The following is a 22443-nucleotide window of genomic DNA, read 5'->3' as shown; positions in this document are numbered from 1 at the left end:
TCTTGGTGCCTGCCACATTGACTACCGCCAGTGGGCTGATATCGCCTCAAACCGTGCATCTTGGCGCCTCACAGTTCGGTGGGCAGCAATCTCCTTTGAAGAAGACCGCAGAGCCCACCTCACTGCCAAAAGACAAAGGAGGAAAAACCCAACACCCAACCCACCAATTTTCCGTTGCAACCGTGCCTGCCTGTCCCCACATCGGACTTGTCAGTCACCAACGAGCCTGCAGCAGACATGGACATTACCCCTCTTCGTCCGCGAAGCCAAGCCAAAGTAAGTAAGGGAAAGAGCGTGATGCACTCAAAATTCTAATCTGGCTATATTTATCCCAGCGTTGATTTGTTTCGCTCCGTTCAGGGCTGAAAATGTTTCAGGGTGCGAAGGAAGACCTCACTGTCCCTTGTCCGGCTGCCTGCTCATCCAATCGCGAATAGGCGCCTCTCGCAGGCCCCGCCTTTCACTGGAAGCTGCCCAATGGACGGGCAGGTCTGCCGGCGCTTGGTTACTATTTGGCTCGTTCCCGTGAGGATGGAGGCGGCGATCCCGAGCGGAGGCGGCGGATCTTCAACAGCCCGAGCGAAAGAGCTCTTCCGAAACCAGCGCAAGAACTCGGGGGTGAGTGCAAAGCTGGGGGGTGGGGGGAGCACCCAGCGCCGCCGCATCGGGGTCCCTGGCTAATTATAAGCGCAGTATCCCCGGCTAATAATAAGCACAGCGACCGGGGGGGAGGGCGTCAGTGGTTAAAAATATCCTCAAACCACGGCCACCCTGCCCCGTTGCGGTACGGGACTGTAGACCGAGCAAATGTGGACCCAGGCAACGTGGGGTGAGTTTGCCGCAGCTCCTTTAAATACTCGGAGGCCAATCTGTCAACTCACGGCAAGTGTTCGCAGAAATAACAGGAATAACTCGGTTACTTATCGTGACTTGAAATGGGGATTGGCTTGTATATGGAAAGTATATCGCTCTCCGTCTCCCCCTCATTCCGTTGGATTTAATATCTGGTAGAAAGTCTGTCTGGCCACGAGAGCAGAAGAGGAAGATTCGCCGCCGCTCAACGAGATCAGGTGTGGGCTTCCCAAAGAGGGGCTCAGTGCCTTCGACTTCCTATGGACGTTGCGTGATCTGCAGGGTTTCTCCGGCACTGAACCCTGTCCCTGCAGACTTGTTCAACAGGATTTTTTTTGTCTCAACATGATTTTCCTGCCCTAGATTGTTATCTTCTGCCAATCTGTTTTGAATGCATTCAATAATTGAGAGTGTACACGGTTCGACCAGGTTAGAAAATTACAAAACTCGTTATCCTCTGAGCAAAGAAATTCCTCTTTTCAGTGCGATGCTTTTGATACCCTAATTCAAGATTGCTTGGCCATAGGAAACATTCATCCTGTATTTATCCCATCAAATTTACGCAGTATTTTTCACCTCTCAATGAGGTTTCCTCTCATTTTTCAAAAATTAGAAAATAGCAATTTCTCCTCATGTACCAGGTCTACCATCCCAGCCACCAGTCCAGTCGCTCTTCACTGTATTCCCTCCTCAACAAATGTATCTTCATGGCAAGGAATTCAAAATTGTTCACAATGTTTCAATTTGGTCTTCCTGAGCCTTTTTAATTGAGTAAAAACTGAAAATGCTGACAGACGAGGCAGCATCTGTGGAAAGAGAACTAAAGTTCAAGTTTCGGGTCAAAGATTCTTCATCAGAACCGAGGAGGAAAAGAAAAGTTGGTTACAAGTTGCAGGGAGGGTGGGGGAGAGATGGATAGACCAAAGAAATATCTTGGAGTGAAGCAGGGCTGCCAGAGAGATAAACTCTTGATGAAGCCTTCACATGGATAGATTTAATGAAGACCATTCGAGAGAAAACAAGAGGACATGGCAAAGTGATAGAGCATAGGAGTTAGTGCTGCAGGCTTACCCATCCAGTGCTGTCTGTAAGGAGTTTGCCTGTTTTCCCGGTGATTGAATTGGTTTCTCTTGTGCAATCCATCATGTTCCTAAGACCCAAAGACTTGCTGATTGTTATTCTAAGTAAACGTAGTGTGGTAGGTTGGTTGGAGGATCAGTGGCGTTGGACCTCTTTAAGAGTGAATATTAAATCGATGGAGCAAATGGTCTTCTATATAGTAGGAAAAACATGTCCAGCAGATCAGGCAGCATCTGTGGTGGTAACCTACAATATAACTAACCAGTTCTGAAGTAAACCTAGAAAGTGAAGTACCTGAAATCGTTGAATCCAAAGAGTCCTGATGGCATCATTTCTCTTTTGACTCATTCCGCTTTCTTTAAAAAAAAAGGAAGAAGGGTTCAGCCCTGAAATGTCTGTAATATGTCTTTGCCTCCAATAGATGCTACAAGACCTCCAGCATTTCTGTGTTTTTACTGATAAAAGACCTCCCCGAAGCTAAGATGAAGATGCTCAAGCTTATGTTGGAACTGGTTGGAACAATGTTAGGTTCCCCAAAAAGATGGGTCAGAATGGGCAGAGATTAGAGAATTAAAAAGAGAGGCTGTTGGAAGATGAGGGTTACCTCTGCAAACACAACAAATGTGTTCTGCCATTTTTCCATTGTAGTTAATCATTTTTAGTTTCAGATTTCAGCATCTGCTGTCTCCTATGTCCCTCAGCACAAGAATACAGGTTTCCTTCCTAATTGCTTGCCACACCTTGTGTTTTCTTTCAGGGATGTATGTGCCAGGACATTTAAGACCCTTTTGGGCATCAACATTTTCCAGTCTCTTACCATTTTAAAAAATACTCAGTATTTCTGTTTTTTTTTTCCCTATCGGTGGATATTCTCACTTTTTTTCAACAGCCACGTAGTGAAATTTTGTAAATTTTTAAATATAAATGTAACAGGCCGTTCCGGGTCACAAGCCCGTGCTGCTCAAATATATAAATCAACCTCCAACTCCCATATGTTTTGAACAGTGAGAGGAAACCAGAGCTCCCGGGGAATATCCATGCAGACGTTGAGAGTACGTACAAGCTCCTTACGGACAGCACCAAATTCAAACCTGAGCCATTGACACTGTGTAATAGGATTGCATTAACCACTATCCTAACACTACAGTTCCTCCCGCTATCCCTTGCTAGTCTCTCACGTCCTCATACCTTTTGAAGTCTTTTTGCATTCTTATCATTATTCATGTTCCCACTTAATGTCATCAACAATCTTAAAAGTGTCTTTTAGTCTCCTCCTCTAAATTGTTAATATAGATTATGAATGGTTCTTGCCCAAGTACTGATCTGTGTTGTGCTCCACAACTGGGAAAGATCTATTTAATTTTGTAAAAACGTATAAATGTAATGTCAATCCGCACTCGTGTGCTATTCCCAATTCCACCTCCTCCAACACCTTCCAAAATTCTATAGTTTCTGAAATGGCTCTCCTGTGTGGCACCTTATCGAAGGCCATCTGAAAATCCAGTTACACCATCTACAGTAATTCCACCTTGTCTGTTTGCTGAACATGATATCACATCACAATGGACTGGTAAAATAAGTACAGGTATGTATTGTATACAATTGAGTATGCAATCGACATTGATTATGTATGCTCAAATGTTAAACTCAATAAAAATATTATAAAAAGAAAGAAAGACTGGTAAAATATTACTTCCCTTTCATTAATCAATGCTTAAATCATTACTTTGTTTTGTCTTACTAGCATTATTATTGATAATTGCAATTTCCTGGTGGACTGATTGTTCAGGGGTTCCTTGTTTTTGATTTCCTGACTTTCTGAAATGGAAGAATCCCATTTTTGTCCCTCTGATCTGGAGGAAATGATCCAGAATCTGGGGAATTTTGGAAGACAACCAGAGCATTTGCAATCTCTTTCAAAACTCCTGTGCAAATGATCACATCTTTAGCATTGGTTGGTTTTCAAGTTGATTTGGGGGTTTTTTGTGCTTTTTCTGTGAAGATGGGCAGATTTGGTTAATTTTTCTTCCATTGTGTTAGTAATCGTTTTAAATTCTCTCATCTCTGCTTGTAAGGGATCTTCACAGAGAGAGAGAGAGAGAGAGGCTCTTACAGTTCCTTGATAATTTATTCAAGTTCTGTTTTTCCTGTTATCAATTTCTGGGTCATTGTTGCTGAATTCTAAAATTCTCCCAATCCTCAGGTGTACTGTTTTTTTACCTCTTGCAACTCTATTAGCATTTTCCTTTGATTTGATATTTTTAATTTCCCCTCTAGCCAGTCAAGCTACATTTACATTTCCTTTTGTATTTCAGCGGTCACTGTAGAATCTTTATTTTGGTGTTTCTACCTTTTATACCTCCTACCTTTCTTTTTAACCCATTTTGGCTTTCCTATAATTTTTTTTAATCTCCTATTTCTTTTGTCTCCTATTTCTGCCGCTCACTCCCTCTTCTGAACTGTCTTTTTCCCCCATTGTCTCTTTTCAATCCTCTTTTGCATCATGCTGTCTTCTGCATTGGCTGTTGGCTCTTCAATCACCATGTGCATGTATCCATTTTTTACTCTTCAAGACCTGCAACCGACCAGAATGAGGCCAATTCAACCAAAGAGTCAGACAGCACAGAAACAGAGGCTGCACCAAATATCAAGCACCCATTACTCTGCTTATCTCGAACCAGTGACACAAATTGGTTTGATGAGGCAGGAAGTTCCATATTATGCCCTTTCCCGGTCATGGGAAGCAATTACATCTGTTTGTTCAAACTTAATCTTGCACAGATATTTCCTCCCCTCATATCTTATAATGCATTTTTTTTACTCATGTGAAGATTACAGTAAATTGAAACCAATTGCATTGTCCTCTTCCCTTTGTTTTTAGAGCTCAATGGATTATCCAAATCTCGAGTTTGAATATGGTGATTCAGACACCATTGTAGAAGAGTTATCAGGTAAGGTTCATTGGTGTCTGATGAATTCATTGCTCTCATTAGTAGCAGGAACTCTTTCAAATAGGATTGTTTGCCCATGTGCCTAATGATTGAAATTATTTATTCTCACATGTATAGGGAAAAAATATTTTGCATGCTATTGAAATATGTCAACCTCTGCATAGTACCACAAGAATAAAAACACTGTGTTACAATAAAGCAAAAGTACAGAGTGTCGTGTTAAAGATTAAAAAGTAAGTTCGTGGAAGGCATAATTTTATACTGATAGCAAGTCCATTCAAGAGTTTGATAACACCTGGAAAGGAACTGTCCTTGAATCTGGAAGAGTGCATTTTCAAACTCGTACCTTCTGCCTGATGGGAGGCGGATAATACAGTTTAACGGAGGAGCTGTGTCCTTTGATATGTTGGTTGCTTCCTGAATGTAGTGGGAGGTGAAGGTGGTGTTGATGGAGGAGATAATGGTTTGCGTGAGCCCTTTTGCTGCATTCACAATATTATGTTGTAATTCTATGCTCACAACTCTATGGAGACCTATGTTGAGACTTGCCTCATTAAATTGATCATCTCATAATTGCAGAATGATTAAAGCACACAGGAAGTAATTCGGCCTTTCAAGCCCCTACCTGCTCAATAGGAGCAATCTAGCTATACTAAGCCAAACAACCCTGTAAATTATTTCTTCCAGATATTTATCCAGCTCCCTTTTGAATGCTGTAATGAAGTCAGCCTCCAATGCCACCCTGGCAATGCCATCTGGACCCAAATCATTTATTGTGATGAGAAACATTCTTCACATGTACCTTGTTCATTATTATTTCATACGTAACTCTAATTTACTTTATGTATTTTGTGTATGTTAAACCAATTTAAAACATGGAAAAAAAAAAGAAACACTTCTGTGAGAATTAAACAATTCACAAGTAATTAAAGTGCACATTCCAGATTTTATTCAAGGATATTTATATACATTTTAGTTTGACCATGTAGAAATTACAGCTCTTTTCACACATCATCCCCTCATTTCAGGGCACCATAATGTTTGGGGCATTTGGCTTCACAAGTGTTTGTGAGTACTCAGGTATGTTTAATTGCTTCATTGGTGCAGGTATAAGGGAACTGGGCTTACTTCTAAACTTTTGATCACCTTTGGAGTTACTATTTTTCAACACAAGGACGAGACTTATCCCAATAAAAAATTTTTTAAAAAGCCATTATGAGGCAGAAAAACAAGAATAAAACAGTAAAAGACATCGCTCAAACCTTTGGATTACCAAAGCCATCAGTTTGGAACAACATCAAGAAGAAAGCGTGTACTGGTGACTCAGTAATCACAAAGGGACTGGTATTACAAGGAAGATATCCGCTACTGATGACAAAAGAATTCTCATCATAATGAAGAAAAATCCCCAAACGCCCGTCCGCCAGATCAGAAATACTCTTCAGGAGGCAGGTGTGGACATGTCAATGACTACTGTCCACAGAAGACTTCATGAACAGAAATACAGAAGCTACACTGCAAGATGCAAACCATGGCAAAGGTGTATGTTTTGGATCTTGGGCAGTTCCTTTATGCCTCCACATTTTGTTATCACTCTGATACAAGTTAATCTTGGTCTCACCTTTTTTCCAGAATTTTGCAGGTTATTTTAAGTACATAGGCAAACTGAAATCTGGCCATCTTTTCTGTGACTAACTAGTGGTTTGAATCTTGTATTTCTGTTAATGAAATCTTCTGCAGAAAGTAGTTATTGACATTCACCCTGTCTCCTGAAGAGCATTTCTGATCTGTTAGACAAATGCTTGGCATTTCTTCTTCAATTCTGATGAGAATTCTTCCGTCATCAGCAGTAGTGGTCTACTTTGGCCTACCAGTCCCTTTGCAATTACTGAGCTCACCAGTCTGCTCTTTTTTTTTAAATTTTTTATTTTTCACACCATAAACCACATTGACCATGATGCATACATTTTCCTTTTCAACTATATACAGTGCCATTTTCTCCCACCCTCCCTACCTCCCCCCCCATCCATTTAAAGTACAAAATCTAAGATACATTAAACCAGTCAAACAATGTTGTCAGTCAATAAAAATAAACAAGAAATTCCACTGAGTCAATTCTTTTCATTTCCTTCTCCTTTCGTTAATTTAGGTAGTGAATGTCCCCGGCAGGTTTTCTCTATTGTGTTTCATGTAAGGCTCCCATATTTGTTCAAATATTTCAATATTATTTCTTAAACTATGTTATTTTTTCTAATGGAATACATTTATTCATTTCTATATACCATTGTTGTATTTTCAAATTATCTTCCAATTTCCAGGTTGACATAATACATTTTTTTGCTACGCCCAGAGCTATCTTAACAAATCTTTTTTGTGCACCATCCAAATCAATTCCAAATTCTTTGTTTTTTATGTTACTTAGGAGGAAGATCTCTGAATTTTTTGGTATATTGTTTTCTGTAATTTTATTTAATATTTGGTTTAGATCTTCCCCAAATTTTTCTACTTTCTCACATGTCCAGGTTGCATGAATTGTTGTTCCCATTTCTTTTTTTACATCGAAAACATCTGTCAGATACTGTTGGGTCCCATTTATTTAACTATTGAGGTGTAATGTATAGCCTGTGTATCCAGTTATATTGTATCATACGTAACCTCGTATTTATTGTATTTCTCATCGTTCCAGAACATAATTTCTCCCATGTTTCCTTTTTCATCTTTATATTTAAATCTTGTTCCCATTTTTGTTTAGTTTTACCATTTGTTTCCTCATTCTCCTTTTCTTGCAGTTTAATATACATATTTGTTATAAATCTTTTGATTATCATTGTATCTGTAATCACATATTCAAAGTTACTTCCCTCTGGTAAACTCAGACTGCTTCCTAATTTGTCCTTAAAGTAGGATCTCAATTGGTAATATACCAGCACTGTATCTTGAGTTATATTGTATTTATCTTTCATTTGTTCAAAGGATAATAATCTATTTCCTGAAAAACAATTTTCTATTCTTTTGATATCTTTTTTCTCCCATTCTCTAAAGGAAAGGTTATCCTGAAAAACAGTTTTCTATTCTTTTGATCCCAACTGTTGATTTTGGTAATCCTAAGGTTTGGGCGATGTCTCTGACTGTTTTATTCCAGTTTTTCAACCTCGTCATGGCTTCTTTGACTTGCATAGGCACAAGTCTGATCCTCATGTTGAAAAATGGCAACTACAGACTCCAAAGGTGATTAAAAGCAAGCCTAGCTCTCTTATACATGCACCAATGAAGCAATGAAACAAATCTGAATACAGTACCCCCAACATTATGGTGCTCTGAAATGTGGAAATTACTGTACTTATGAAAAGTGCTGTAATTTCTAAATGGTCAAATCAAAATGTATACAAATAACCTTGAATGAAATCTGGAATGTGCACTTTTATTACATGTGAATTGATTATTTAAAACTATGGAGCACAAGGGCAAATAAAGGGGGGAAAAGAAGTATCTTTGTCCCAAACATTATGGAGGGCACTGTATATATCTGCATTTGCCCTATATCCCACAGTATCTTTGGTTAACAAAAATCTATCACAGATTTATGTTAAATGACCTGACATCATCGTGATTTATGGAAGGGAGTTTCACTAAATTTCTACCATCTGGGCAGAAGTGTTTTGCAACTATTTTCTATTTTCCATTAGAAAATAGTTTTACTCTGTCTGTACTCCTTAATATCTGAAGTTTTTAAAATTCCATGGAATTTAACAATACTCATAATTTAACCTCAGAATCCAAGAATTGTTTTGATAAGAATACACTGTACACCCTCCACAGCAAAGTATCCTTTGGAGGTGTAATGCAAAAACTTGTTTTGAGTACTCAAGGTAAGACCATCAGAATTTTCCATAGCTTTGGTATAACTTCTACCCTCAGCCCTCCAAAGGTAAAAGCCAAGCTTCCAATTGGACTTTTGGATGATTTTTTGTGCCTTCCAGTGTCATTGTTAATTATTTTATCGATGCTACCATTCCCCCACCTCCATTCTTTAAATCTCCAAAATGAATACCCTTGAATTTGCATTTGTTCCAGATGTGCCTATTCACTTAATTTATTAATCTTAATTTTTTTATTACTTTTTTTTAACTTGAATTAATTTTAGTCAGCTTTTATCCAGCGTTACTTTTCGTTAGTAATTTGTGATGCCATACTTTTTTTTTCTTTTTACAGAGCTGTACAGCTACACTGAAGAGCCTGAGTTTGCCGTGAACAGAGATTGCTTTGAAGAAGATTTTGCTATTCATGGTACCGGACTCTTGGGACTCCTCAGAATGCCCAAGGGATTGTGCTTAATTAAATCTCAAATTTGGGCAAGGTTTGGAGGGCGCTGTTCTCCCTGAATTAGCAGCAAGATTTCAGCATGTGCAGTGTCTCGTGTGTGACTGGTGATAATGCCTTTTAATGGTTAATGTTAATTACTACCTGGTAGACCAGAGAGAAGCTGGGAATAGGTGAGAATAATGGGTGATTAAGGGAAGGTATAATATGTTTCAATTGGTCTTCATATAAAGCCATGCTGGGTATTGAGATTTAGACAGGTATGTGGATGGGAAAGGATCAAAAGGATATGGGTTAAACACTAGCTCAGATGGACACAGCATTTGGAAAGGGTCATGAGATATTGAATAGAATAAGTTCCTCCTGTATTTGTTTTGTTTCTTTACTGTCCACCTTCCTGCAAATTCAGGATTAATTTTGTTCCTCTGGGAATGGACTGAATAAGAATGGAGCCTAACCTGAGAGCCATTGGGCCTGACAGATTTCATTAGACCTCTGATATCAGCAGAGGTGAGAGTTGTGATTGTTGGGGTATATATAATTTTAATGTCTTTGTGTCTCTTACAGGGAAAGGCAAGAAGTGGGTAGAGCTGGAAGAGGCAGAACACAAGGAATACTTAATGAGGCTGCTTGACGGGCTGGAGATAATAAACGGAGAGAAGAGACTTAAGTTTGCCAGAGCCATTCTTTACCTGGCCCAAGGTAACATGCAGCTTGCCAGTAAAATTCTCTTCAGAAAGCTTTCCCTCTCATTAATATTATTTTGTGGTATTAATCAAGGAGAAATAATAAACTGGCAGATGGATTCTAACTATCTGCATCAAATCCTGGAGTGGAATATATGACAGAAAAAATATGGTAGTGCTGCCGGAACTTCGGTAACATCAGTGCTGGACTCACGGAAAGAGGAGAGGAGACACAGCCCTCTATAGGGTTCTACCACTCAGTCCAACTACCGACTGCTCGGTACAGGCTTTAAGCGGCTTGTTAAAGGGCTGTGGACTGCTGGCAACTCCAGTCAAAACTCTCGCACCAAGCTGCAGACTGCTGGAGATTGGCTGAAGGGGTAACAGAACCGGCTTGAGAGGATGCCGAGAGTGCTGGAGCCTTCCTGATCTTGTCAGAGGTTTGGATCTGGAGCTTGAGGCTACGGGAGCGCTGGAGGTCATTCCATGGACACTTGATGACTCTGGGGCGATTCTGTTTTGCTTCTCTTTCTCTGATCTAAGAAACATCCAGCAATTTCTACTGATGGCAAATCATATGACAAATTTGGTGTAATGCTGCCCTTGTTTTATTACATGACAATAAAGGAATCTTGTTGGAGTGTGGAAATGAATTTGAGCAACTCTCATCTTTGATTACGAGGGATTGTCCTGGGAAACAACGAGCTGAGGAAAAAAATAAAGCTGGTTCATAGCCATTTGGAGCATCAACAAAATAGTTCACCATGTGCCACAAATTTGCCATGCAAGAACATTGATGTTATGTAAAATGTCCCACTGTTGTGGCAGTAGTGGAAACCTAGTACCTGTTACACCAGTGTTTTGAAAGCTGTTGACATTCATCTTGGATGCTGAAATTGAGTACAGTTTCTGTGCCAATACAGAATCAGAATTTATTGTTATGAATGTGTCACAAATTTCATTGTTTTGTGGCAGCGTCATAGTGCAAACTTTCTATAAACCACATTTCAAAATAAATAAAATGGTGCAAGAAAAATAGACAAAGTAATTCAGGTATCTGATGGGACCGGGGAAGAAGCTGTCCTTGAACCACTGAGTGCTCATCTTCAGGCTCCTGTACCTTTTCCCAATGGTAGCAGAATAAAGGCAAGGCCTGGGTGGTGGGGATCCTTGAAGATAGATGCCGTTTCTTAAGACACCATCTCTTGCACATGTCCTCGATGGTGTAAAGACTGGTGACCATGATATTGCTGGCCGAGTTCACAACCCTCTGGAGTTTTTTCCCATCCTGAGTGTTGGCACCTTCATACCAGACAGTGAGGCAATCAGACAGAATGGTCTTCACAGTCCACCTGTAGAAGTTTTCAAGAGTCTTTGGTGACATACTGAATCTCCTCAAAGTATAGCCATTGACTAGCCTTCTTTGTGATTGCATCAGTCTGGAGGCTCCAGGACAGATCCTCGGAGATGTTGACATCCATGAATTTGATGTTATTGACCCACTCCACTGCTGACCCCTTGATGAGCACTGGTTCATGTTGCTCTGATTTTTCTCCTGAATTCCACAATATCTTGATTTTGCTAATGTTGAGTGCAAGGTTGTTGCTGAAGAGTCAATGTCTCCTCAACAACAAACTCAATCAGAGTTTCATATAAGAACTCTTACTAGTGCACTTTATTGACTTTCTTTTGTTCTCTCTGCATTACACAGTCAGTTTGTTTACATTTCTTTTGTTTGTTTACATGTTTTACACTGTGAACAGTTATTGTTTGCCCTACCAGTTAGGTAATTCTGCTGTGCAGCAAGTGAAAAGAATCTCAAGGTTGTATGTGATGTTGTGTATGTAGTCTTACAATAAATCTCAATCTGTTGTGACTCCACTCAACTAGCTGATCTATTTCCCTCCTGTTCACTTCCTCACTGTGATTCTGCCAACAATCATGGTGTCGTGAATAACCATTCTTTTCCTGTGACAATGGCCTCCTTTCCCTAACTGCACAAAACACAGCAACTTCTTGCCTGTCTCCAGCTCATTGCACAAGGACAAAACAGATGCTGACACTTTCCCAATGAATCTGACTTGTTGGTTTTGATGCCCCTTTGCAGGTGTGTTTGACGACTGCTACACAGAGCCTGAAGTGGTCCACTGGGCCCGTTACAATGTCTTCCTTCTCTATCAGATGGGCACGTTTGGGGCTTTGGTGGAGCTTCTCAACATGGAGATCGAGTGAGTGAATACTGAGTGGCAGTAATAATCTGTCAGTAGATCACTTTGAATGTGCATTGGTTTTATGTTTGCTGTAAAGAGTGGGAGAGGTTGCATAACGCACCTTTATGAGAGATATTCAAACTAAAAAAATCAGTGTAGAGAAAAGGATAGTTGTTTCATTGGAAAAAAAACCTAATTATGAATTGCTGTTTAATGAAATGCCTTGTCCAAAGATAACCTAATGTTTCTATATCTTCCACTATTTAATATTCTCACTTTTCCTTTGAATTGTTTGCTGTTGTCCCTGTATTATGCTCTACTTGCCAATGCTTTCTATATTCTTGGCTATCTCTGGGTAAAGAAATTTTCCCTGCATGTTTATTGGAATTGACAATAGCTGTCCTTGGCTCACATAGAAATGCCTACCCCATGAAACAATTTTAAATAATCTATTTGGGCTTTCTCTTCATTTGAAAAAATACTTCTTTCATTTCTATTATTTGTAAAATGATTGAGAAAATTAAAGCAAGATATTGATTCAGTTCCTTGTAGAGTAACTCCAAACATGCTTCATTAAATATGCTAATGCTGATCTTTGGCTTAAAACAATGAAAACACAAAAAAAACCTAATTTTCCAACTTGATTCTTAAATGAGGCTTAACCATTTTAAAATGGACCAGAATGGGTGGTTCCTGAGCATGGGTTTAATGAAGAGCACTCTGGTTGAAGTTAGCAAGGACTTCTTCAAATAGGAGTGATCCATTCCTGGAGAGGCCTCGAGACAAAATGGGAAGGTCATCAACTTCATGATCAAATGTGGTTAGATCTTGCAATTGAATGAATCAAATGAAGATCATTTCGATGGGCGGAATGGCTTGTGAATTTGATCCCCGATGTGAACTGTTGACAGATGAGAAAACTGTTACCTAGTGAAATGTGAATGAAAGTCTCAGTTGAATGTAAATATGACTGTGTTTGCATGCAGTAACAGCCAGGCTTGCAGCAGTTCCCCAAGGAAGCCAGCCATCTCCTTGGCTGACAGCACTGAGCTGAGGTAAGATTTTACGTGCCTCTCATGACAAAGTTCTTGTACGTGTATGTATATAGTGGATCTGAGCTGCCTGCTGAAACTGATGTCTCAACATGTTTGTGTCACTGGCAACTAGGCTCCTTAGAAGTATGTTCCTCTTCTGCTTTGCATATTGTCCTGGACATTGCTCTGAGGAAGCACCAGACTCCTCTTGTCACTATGTTCCAGGGCTTTTCCTGAAAGGGTCACATTATGCTCTCAGATGGACTTTGGTCAAACCCAATTCTAAACGACACCCCATGGAATGTCCAATGTAGATAATTTCATTCATCAAGTCCACGTCTGTTAAAGTGACCTTTTTTTCTGACAGGTTGTTGAGGCAAATGCTCATGATGAATTTCCTTCTCTGTCTGTTTTATTAATGTTACCCCTTATAAACTAAAATAAGAAAATGCTCACATTTCTGGGCAGAATATGTTTAGATGAATTCTCTTCATTTCCTGATTTTGAGAATCCCAGTTACTGTCATCCTTTTTGCTGTTTATGAAGTGCTATTTTTGTAAAGCTTGTTTGTGGCTGATGTTCCAGGGTGCTGCTGAACATTATGTACCTCATGATGGAGATAATGCGCAAGGAGGTTGAAGATGATAAACCAGAGTGGAGTTTGGCAAGAGATGGTTTCAAGAATGAACTAAGTGAGTGTGATCCTTTCAGTTTATGGACCTTGCAACTCGACCTTCTTTAAAGCTTTAAATATTTTTAGAGAAATTTTTCTTGTGTTTAGATTGTTCTTTAAAACCTCAGAAATGTCTTGCAAACTTCCAAAACAGGATCACAAACGCATTCTCGAAATTCAACCAATTTGTATACGGTACTAACAAGTGAATGTTTGGCACTTGTGATAACTTATTCAAAGAAAGATAATTGCATTAATCCATTTACAGCAGTGGTTCTCAACCTTTTTCTTTCCACTCACATACCACTCACATAGTAATCCCTATGCCAAAGGTGCTCTGTGATTAGTAAGGGATTGCTTAAGGTGGTATGTGGGTGGAAAGAAAATGTTTGAAAACCAGTAATTTACAGCCACGGAATGAGTCAAAGTAATTTGCAGTCACACCAGCCTTTAGAACCATAGTCATTTCAATGTAAAGAATGACCACAAGCACAATGGTCCAAATGGTCTCCTCCTAGACCGAGACAATAAAGTTTGGTGAATGACTCAATGCAGTAAAATACCTGGTTTTCAGCACCAACAGGGATTGGTAGTTGCCGGATAAGTGAGTTTTCCAGTTTCTTGAGACTCACTCTTATCATACCAAACCAAATCACCAGCATTAAGAATAAACATTTTAAAAGACGAAAGACAATGCAAAATGTAAATTTGAAAAAAAAATCCGTATTGTAGACCTTAATTATGTAGACCTTAATCAGGACAGTCCCTGTAATTTACAATATTTAATTTTAAATTTGAACCGCAGTCACTGGCGCTGTAACAGCGTTGCAATAACTGTGACACTAACTGGTCTGCCATCATCATTCAACCTCCCTCCCCCAAGTTTACAGATAAAACCTTACTAATATACTTAATAATATGCTGATAAAGTCAAAGACTCTTACTAAGCAGGGATAAGGGGACATTTTAAGAGACTCACCCCCAACGGTGAGCAGCATCAACCAGCTGTTCATCCTGGGCAACACCATTGGTGTATTCAAACAGCTGGTACAAGCAAAGCGTGACCAAGGCCCTCCACTGGCTGAATATTTGCTACCATCTTCACCAAAGGTTTATGTGTTACTTCAGAGAACATTGACTTTTACTATTTTAAACTTTTATTTAAATTTTTATTTTTCTTAATTATTTTATTTATTTTCCTTGTTTTGTTTTTGCCAGTTTCTTGAGGTTGCTTGAAATTCAGATAACAGGGGTTTTACTGTATTTGGAGAGCAGTTGAAAAATGTTTGGTCTAACCATTCGTGGTTATTTGTACTCTGCTTAACCATATAACCATTTACGGAGCGGAAACAGGCCGTGTTGGCCTTTCGAGTCCGCACCGGTTCACTCATTTTGTGCACCCTCTTCAGGCAGTGGTCCCGGTAGATCACATGGATGGGGGAGGGGGCGAAGGGAGATTCCATTGATCCTCTCTGCCACTCTTATGGATTGATCTCTGATCCATTTCACTGCAGCAACTGTCCCCACACTGTGATTCTTTGATGATAAATTCTTTGATATCTGCCTAAATTAGAGCAATCAGGACCTTGGTTCCAGATCACGTGCAAACGACAGCACCTACAGGGGGTGGCCATCTCTTGATCTACTTAGAAAATCTCTCAAGATTCTCCTTTACCTAATCTGTCAAAGCTATCTTGTGTCCTTTTTTTTAAGATTCCTCTTATCCTCTCTCATCTTCCTCCATCAGCATTTCCTACCTTTTTATGTTGCTAATCTTCCCTCAATGCCTTTATAGTATTTTCCCTTAATAACAAACTTCGAAGTGACTGACTACCTCATCAATGCAAACACCACCCCCCCCCCCCAAAACACGATGGTTTCGTGATTTTAAACTTCATAATTATGCCCTTTCAATCACAAAGCTATAGGCTCCAATGTTTTATTGCACTTGTTTTTAAATATAATATTTCCAACATTTGCTCTGTCTTTTTCATAAATGTTTCTTCTGAGCCTTGGAGGGCTTTAGCTGGTGTGTGTAAGTGTGGGGCTGTGCTTGGAGTGGAGGTATGGGAAACTGTCAACTGGTTAAAAATAAACACTAAGAGCACATTGCAGAGATCAAATCCAGTCCTATCAGTAGTAAACAAGCAATACTCTGAATTTTCTGCCTGAAAAAAGTTGTGTTCTCTAAGGTATTGACCTAGAAATTTGTGTGGACACTTTGGAAAGACATAACCAGGGAAAAGCATTGAAATCAGAGCCACAAATAAACCCACTTGGGGAATTTTATCCAGAGGAGTGGAACAAAGAACAGTCAAGATTCAACCATTTAAGTGGAAGCGCTCGAGGGAATGGGAAGATATAATGAGGAGAGGGTTGTGGAGCATTAGGAATGGACTGGTTAGTCCAACCAGCCTGTTTGTGTTTTGTCAATCCTGTGGAGAATGCTGCTGTGAGACATTAAACCACTGTTTCTCAAAAAGAATCTAAAACTTTATAAATCTGGTGCATTCACTTGCAAATTAAATGTGGTCAGCGTCCCTAATTGTTATCCAGTTGCTTGGTAAATAGGCACACTGGGCGTGTAGGAGGGAAATTGATCAGCTCGTTGAGTGGTGTCACAACAACATCCTTGCACTCAACATTAGCAAAACCAAGGAGATTATTATGGGCTTTAGGAGGAAATCAGGAGAATATTGAGGGGTCAGCAGTGGAGAGGGTCAAGAACTTAAAATTCCTGGATGTCAACATCTCTGAGGATCTGCCCTGGAGACTCCATGTCAATGCAATCATGGAAAAGGCTTGTGAGGAGTATGAGGAGATTCATTATGTCATCAAAGACTCTCAAAAATTTCTACAGGTGTTCTATGGCGAGCATTCTGGCTGGTTGCATGACTGTTTGGGTCGGAGGTGCCAATGCTCAGGATGAGAAAAAAACTCCAGATGGTTATTAACTCGGCCTGCAACATCTTGGGCACCAGTCTTCACTCCATCGAGGACATCTACAAGAAGTGGTGTCTTAAGAAAGCAGCCTCTATCCTCAAAAGACCTCCATCATCTAGGCCATGCCCTCTTCACTCTACTACCATGGGGGGAGGGGGGGGGGGAAGAGAAGGTACAGAAGCCTGAAAATTAGGACTCAGCGGCACAAGGACAGCTTCTTCCCCAATGCCATCATATTCTTTAATGAGTAATGAACCACAGACGTTGCCTTACTTTGACATTTTCTTGCACTATTTTCATTTATTTTTGTACGGTGGTTTATATAAACGTTTGCACTCTGATGCTACAGCAAAACCACAAATTTCATGGCATGTTCGTGACAATTGATTCTGATTCTGTATTTCAATGGCCTCCCTCCCTAACACCCCCCCCCCCACCCCATCCCCAAACTAGCAGAAATCCAAATGGAAGAGATACCATGTTGGAATGGTGGTGCTGGCAGCTGCAGACCCATATCTCAGCACGTCAGGACTTGATGTGTATCAGGAGCAAAGACGTATCCTGCTCTCCATTCAGCAGGTGTATTGAGAGGTGATGCACTGATGGCTCCCATATCCAGTCCAGACATCTTTGCAAACCCATACAACAGCCTGACCTGAACTAGGCTGCAAAGTGGCAAGTTGTGTCTTGATGTCACGGTCATTTTTGGATGCACAAGCAGAATGGAATTGGATATCCTGATGGTTCAGGTGAAAACTTAAATAGGAATCAGCTTTATCTCTGCGATTATGAAATCCCCCCACTCCAAACCATCTAGTGAACCTTGAGAAGTAGCTGTAGTTCTACTGAGGAGTTTGTTGCAAAGACTGACCTGGGCTCACTGAGTCTCATGTTGAATATACCCAAGGAATGAGACCTTGAGATACTGACTGGTCATCCTCTAACTTGAATAGGTGAGATGGTTTCAGGACCCAAGGAGAGGATGACCAGGCTTATTCAGGGCTGACCCAGGCTTTTCCTCAGAGTTTGTGTGGTAAACAGAACTGTTCTGTATTGAATTTTATCCTGTTCTGAATATTCAAATGAATCTCAGACATTCCCTTTCTTCTCAAGGTCTCCATATAATAGAAGAAAACATAGTGAGGAGGGCTCCTGTTGAAGATCTCTTGTCCCATTCTTTTTTTGCTTTGTAGAGGGTTAGTGGGGGGAGGATGGGAGTTTATGGCGGGAGTTTAATTATATGCAACCTCCTTTGAAGAAGACCGCAGAGCCCACCTCACTGACAAAAGGCAAAGGAGGAAAAACCCAACACCCAACCCCAACCAACCAATTTTCCCCTGCAGCCGCTGCAACCGTGTCTGCCTGTCCCGCATCGGACTTGTCAGCCACAAACGAGCCTGCAGCTGACGTGGACTTTTACCCCCTCCATAAATCTTCGTCCGCGAAGCCAAGCCAAAGAAAAGAATTATATACACCACATGTATTTGAATTGGACTTGTATTACAGTAAAATGCATGAATTTTTTGTGGTTTTAAATTTATAATTTAAAAAAAAATTGTATCCTATTTCTTAGGTTCCCCAGTGTACAATGGTGAGCCCTTTGCAATTCTCCTCTTCTCTCTCGTGAACAAGTTCTGCAGTGGGAATGCACCACACTGCCCCATTAAGAAGGTGCTGTTGCTCCTCTGGAAGACTATTCTGGTGGGTCTCAATCCTTAATTCTGGTTTTAACTTGCTCTATTTTATTTTTAAATTCAGTCTGTGGTAATGGGAATCATTGAGAAGGTTAGCACAATGCCAGCATCCCGGGTTAAAATCCCGTGCTGTCTGTAAGAAGTTTGTATGTTCTTCCCATGTCTGTGTGGGTTTCCTCTGGGTGCTCTGGTTTCCACCCACTCTTCAAAAAGTACTGAAGTTGTAGATCACTGGATGTAATTGGGCAGCATGGGCTTGTGGGCCAGAAGGGCCTATTACTGTGCTATATGTCTAAATTAAATTTAAAACTTAAATACCCATCTCAAATTGCCCTTGAAAGTAGTGATAAATCTAGCTGCTGTAGTCGGTATGGTGAAGGTACTCTTTTCTTTCTTCTCAGTTCTGTCTTGGAGGGTTTGAGGATCTGCAGAAGCAGAAGGAGGAGAAGCGAGAAGAGCTGGGCCTCCCTGCTCTGCCGGAAAACAGCATTCAGGTGATGCGGACCCTCCGAGCAGCCTCTCCCCCTGCCTCGGCCTTGGAGGTCCTGGAGCAGCAGCAGAAGAGAGGCCGCAAAGGCCGAAGGGTGAGGTTCTCTCTATGAACATTCCGTTCTGCAACTGTTTGCATATCATTCATTCAGATCAGGTTCTCGTCCCACTCTGGCTCCATAACGTTTTATCCAACGAAAATCTATCAGTCACGGTCTTGAAGGCAAAGTTGGTTGGCCAGTCTTTAGAAGCATGTAAAAACACAAAATGCTGGATAAGCTCAGCAGGTCAAACAGTGTCCTTTGTAGCAAAGGCAAAGATACAGAACCGACGTTTCAGGCTTGAGGCCTTCATCAAGGTATGAGAGAATGTCGGCAGGTGTCCAAACAAGGGGGAGGGGGGTGACAAAGGTAGGAGATGATGGGTGGAGAAAGGAAGGAGGGGGACAGCAGCAATGAGGGGGACGAGGGATGGCTGGGTGGGCATTGTGCACTCAATAATCACATCAACATGATGGAGTAATTAAATAGCTTTAATTACCAAAAACCTGAGCATTACTGATACAAGATTTAGCCAGGTTCCAGGTACAGGAGCAAGAGGGGGCAAGTCCGAGCACACCAGCTTTTATTGGGAAATTTGGGGAGGAGCCAAGGGAGGGGTTAGGAAAGGTCAGGTTGGTTCGGATGGGCTAGTCAATACATCTATGCAAAAGCCTTTCACGGGGGGAAGGGAGGGGACAACTGCAAAGACAGGAAAGGGGGAGGGGAAAGAAAAGGCTAGCAAGTCTAGCAGAAAGTAGAGAAGTCGATGTTAAGGACATCTGGCTGGCGAGTGCCCAGATGGAAAATAAGGTGTTGTTCCTCCAATCTGCGAGTGGTCAGGGCAGGATAGTACCTAAGGCCATGCACAGATGTGAGTCTGGGAGTGTGACTCAGGACTGGCTGGTGGGTTTGTGTTACAGGATTGGGGTGATGACTAATATTTTGTGTCTACACCCTGAATGAGGGTTAAGGTTATGGCATGAGGTACAGAATGGTCAACACAGGTCGGGGTTGCAAGCATGGACTGGGCCACTGGTGTAGGGGTAAATTCCAGCTCTGGTATGGCTGTCACTGAGCACCTTCGCTTTCTCCGCATCAGTGACCGGGATCTCCCAGTGGCCAACCACTTCAATTCTGCGCCCCACTCATATACATGTCCATGGTCTCGTACTATCCCATCAAGACCACCCGTAAATTGGAAGAACAACATTTGATTTTCTGTCTGAACACTCTCCAACCAGATGGCATTAACATTGACTTCTCTGGCTTCTGCTAATCTACTCTCTGTTCTCCCTCCCTTCCCTTCCCCCTGTCTTCTTTCCCTTAGCTCTACTCCCCTTCTCTCTCTATTTACAGAGCCATCCATCCTTCTCCTGCTTGCTGCCCTCCCTCACCCACCTTTTATCTCTTGCCTTTGGGACTATGCCCCTCCCCCCACCATTTTGTTTGGACACCTGCCAACAATTTTCCATACCTTGATAAAGGATTCCAGCCTTAAACCTTAGTTATGTATCTTTACTACATAAAGTCCACTGTTTGACCTGCTGAGTTTCCCCAACATTGTGTTTTCACTTCAACCATGGTGCCTACAGATTTTCTTCTTTTACTCCTTGGTGTCTGGGGGTGTCGGTGCAGGCTGGGCCCCTGGTCTGGGGGCATGGGTGCAGGCTGGGCCCCTGGGCTGGGGGTGTGGGTATGACCTGAGCCCCTGGGCTGGGGGTGTGGGTGCGAGCTGGGCCCCTGGCCTGGGTATGCAGGTGCGGGCTGGGCCCCTGGCCTGGGTATGTGGGTCTGGGTATGTGGGTGTGGGCTGGACCCCCAGGCCTGGGTATGTGGGAGTGATCTTGACTCCTGGCCTGGGTATGTGGGAATGATCTTGACCCCTGGCCTGGGTATGCGGGAGTGATTGGGGTCAGTGGCATTGGCTTCTGATGAGAGCTGAGCAGAGCGGTTATCTGCAGGTTGGGGACAGGGCCTTAGGCTTGTCTGCTCCATAGTTGTCCCTTGAGCAGGATTTCATGGTTTGGTCAGGTATGGAGAGGGGTATTGACCACTATGATATAAGGATAGCTTTATGCATCATTGGACAACTTCCAGACTAAGGGTTTGGTTGGAGGGTGTGTGTGGCCTGCTGACCAATATGCAAAAGGAATGGCTGTATGCACGGATCCATAGTCAGCACAAGTGCTCACCCTTGGGTGTCATCAGCAGGTACTGGTTAAACAGGACAGCCTGGATATCTATGGCGAGAGGGACGAGTCACGGGAGGAGGGTGAAGAGGCCGATGATGGTGAAGGTTGCATTGAGGGAGAAGTGGATCTGCTGGAGAGGGAGGCACTGGTCCAACCCCTGTCCTTGCCACGTCTGCCCCCAGAGAGGGTATTCTTCCCCCGCTGCCTACCCTGGGCTCCAAAGGTCAGGTCAGCATTAATCCATGCTGGTGTTTGGCTCCTTGATTATTGTATATTGCTGCATGATAACAAACCTCCTGGAAAGTCCCTATCAGTACGTTGGCCCCCAAATGTGCAGAATCAACATGATCGAGTCAACTGGGATTTTTTAGACAAGCTTGACGGTAGCAAGCCCTTCCAGCTTATAAGCTTGTGCTGCCCTAATTGACCTACAACCCTGTTTGTTTTGAAGGGTGGGAGGAAACCGGATCACCTGGAGAAAAATGCAGACATGGGGAGTACTTGCAAACTCCTTTCAGTCAGCACCAGGTTCAAACCCCAGTCGCTGGCACTTTAACCGCGACACTAACCATGTTATCCTGGGACTCTAGAGCATTCTCCATTCTGTACCTTGTTTTTCCCCCATCCATCCTGAGTCCACCCACTACTGACTCATTCACTCCAGTACCATCACATCCTGATATCACTCTGAGACTCATTCAATCATAATTCAGTGGTTTTTCTTTGTTCGATGTGGGAACAAGTTGAGTAATCTTGAAGAAGCTGTTCTTTATAAATGTTCAAACTTTTTTCCCCATTAAAACATGGTGCTGCCTTTTGTAAATTCCTGCACATTTTTGGCTTAAAGTCACATCATCAGATTCTCAGCTCTGTTCAACTCTTCCACAGGGAGAAGGACATTGAGGAATTTCTGGAAGTGAGCAGATGCAAATTCATTGGATTCACCCTGGGGAAGTGAGTGGTAAAGCCGATTTACTTCAGACTTTGGATGTGTGATTGCCTAACGAGGCAAAAGTGTCCCAAGTAATTTCACAGAAGCACTTTTAAAATTTAAAAGTGTAATGATAAAATGCTAGTGATCCTCCTGACCACTAGAGGAAGTTGCAGACTAGTTTGTTGCAGCTTGGGTTAGATACAAGATGGATGCCTCCACGTAGTTGTGTGTACTTTAGCTAATAAAGTATAGTTGTTTTAAAAGAACCCAATTTTCTTTATTACAATAAAATAAATATCACAGGGAGCACTGTTTTAAGGAATGTCGAAGGAGGATCGAGGCAA

General features: G+C 41.7%; 1 protein-coding gene across 2 annotated transcripts in view; it reads left to right on the top strand.

The window, feature by feature from the left end:
- Positions 1-234: 234 nt before the first annotated feature.
- LOC138748529 (striatin-interacting protein 1 homolog) overlaps positions 235-22443 on the top strand; it is a 40598-nt gene continuing 18389 nt past the window's right edge. The window contains exons 1-11 of one of the 2 annotated variants that reach the window (XM_069908888.1): positions 235-618; positions 4814-4883; positions 9096-9170; positions 9771-9905; positions 11997-12117; positions 13086-13154; positions 13719-13825; positions 18323-18450; positions 18845-19027; positions 21185-21393; positions 22054-22119. In XM_069908888.1, the coding sequence (XP_069764989.1) occupies positions 478-618; positions 4814-4883; positions 9096-9170; positions 9771-9905; positions 11997-12117; positions 13086-13154; positions 13719-13825; positions 18323-18450; positions 18845-19027; positions 21185-21393; positions 22054-22119 (1304 nt within the window). In that variant the 5' untranslated portion in view covers positions 235-477. Of the gene's footprint in view, positions 619-4813; positions 4884-9095; positions 9171-9770; positions 9906-11996; positions 12118-13085; positions 13155-13718; positions 13826-18322; positions 18451-18844; positions 19028-21181; positions 21394-22053; positions 22120-22443 lie in introns of both variants that reach the window. The other variant, XM_069908887.1, reaches the window with a different exon arrangement.

Source organism: Narcine bancroftii, chromosome 13, assembly GCF_036971445.1.
Source record: "Narcine bancroftii isolate sNarBan1 chromosome 13, sNarBan1.hap1, whole genome shotgun sequence".
Classification (NCBI taxonomy): domain Eukaryota; kingdom Metazoa; phylum Chordata; class Chondrichthyes; order Torpediniformes; family Narcinidae; genus Narcine; species Narcine bancroftii.
This window is presented reverse-complemented; position numbering and strand designations above follow the sequence as displayed.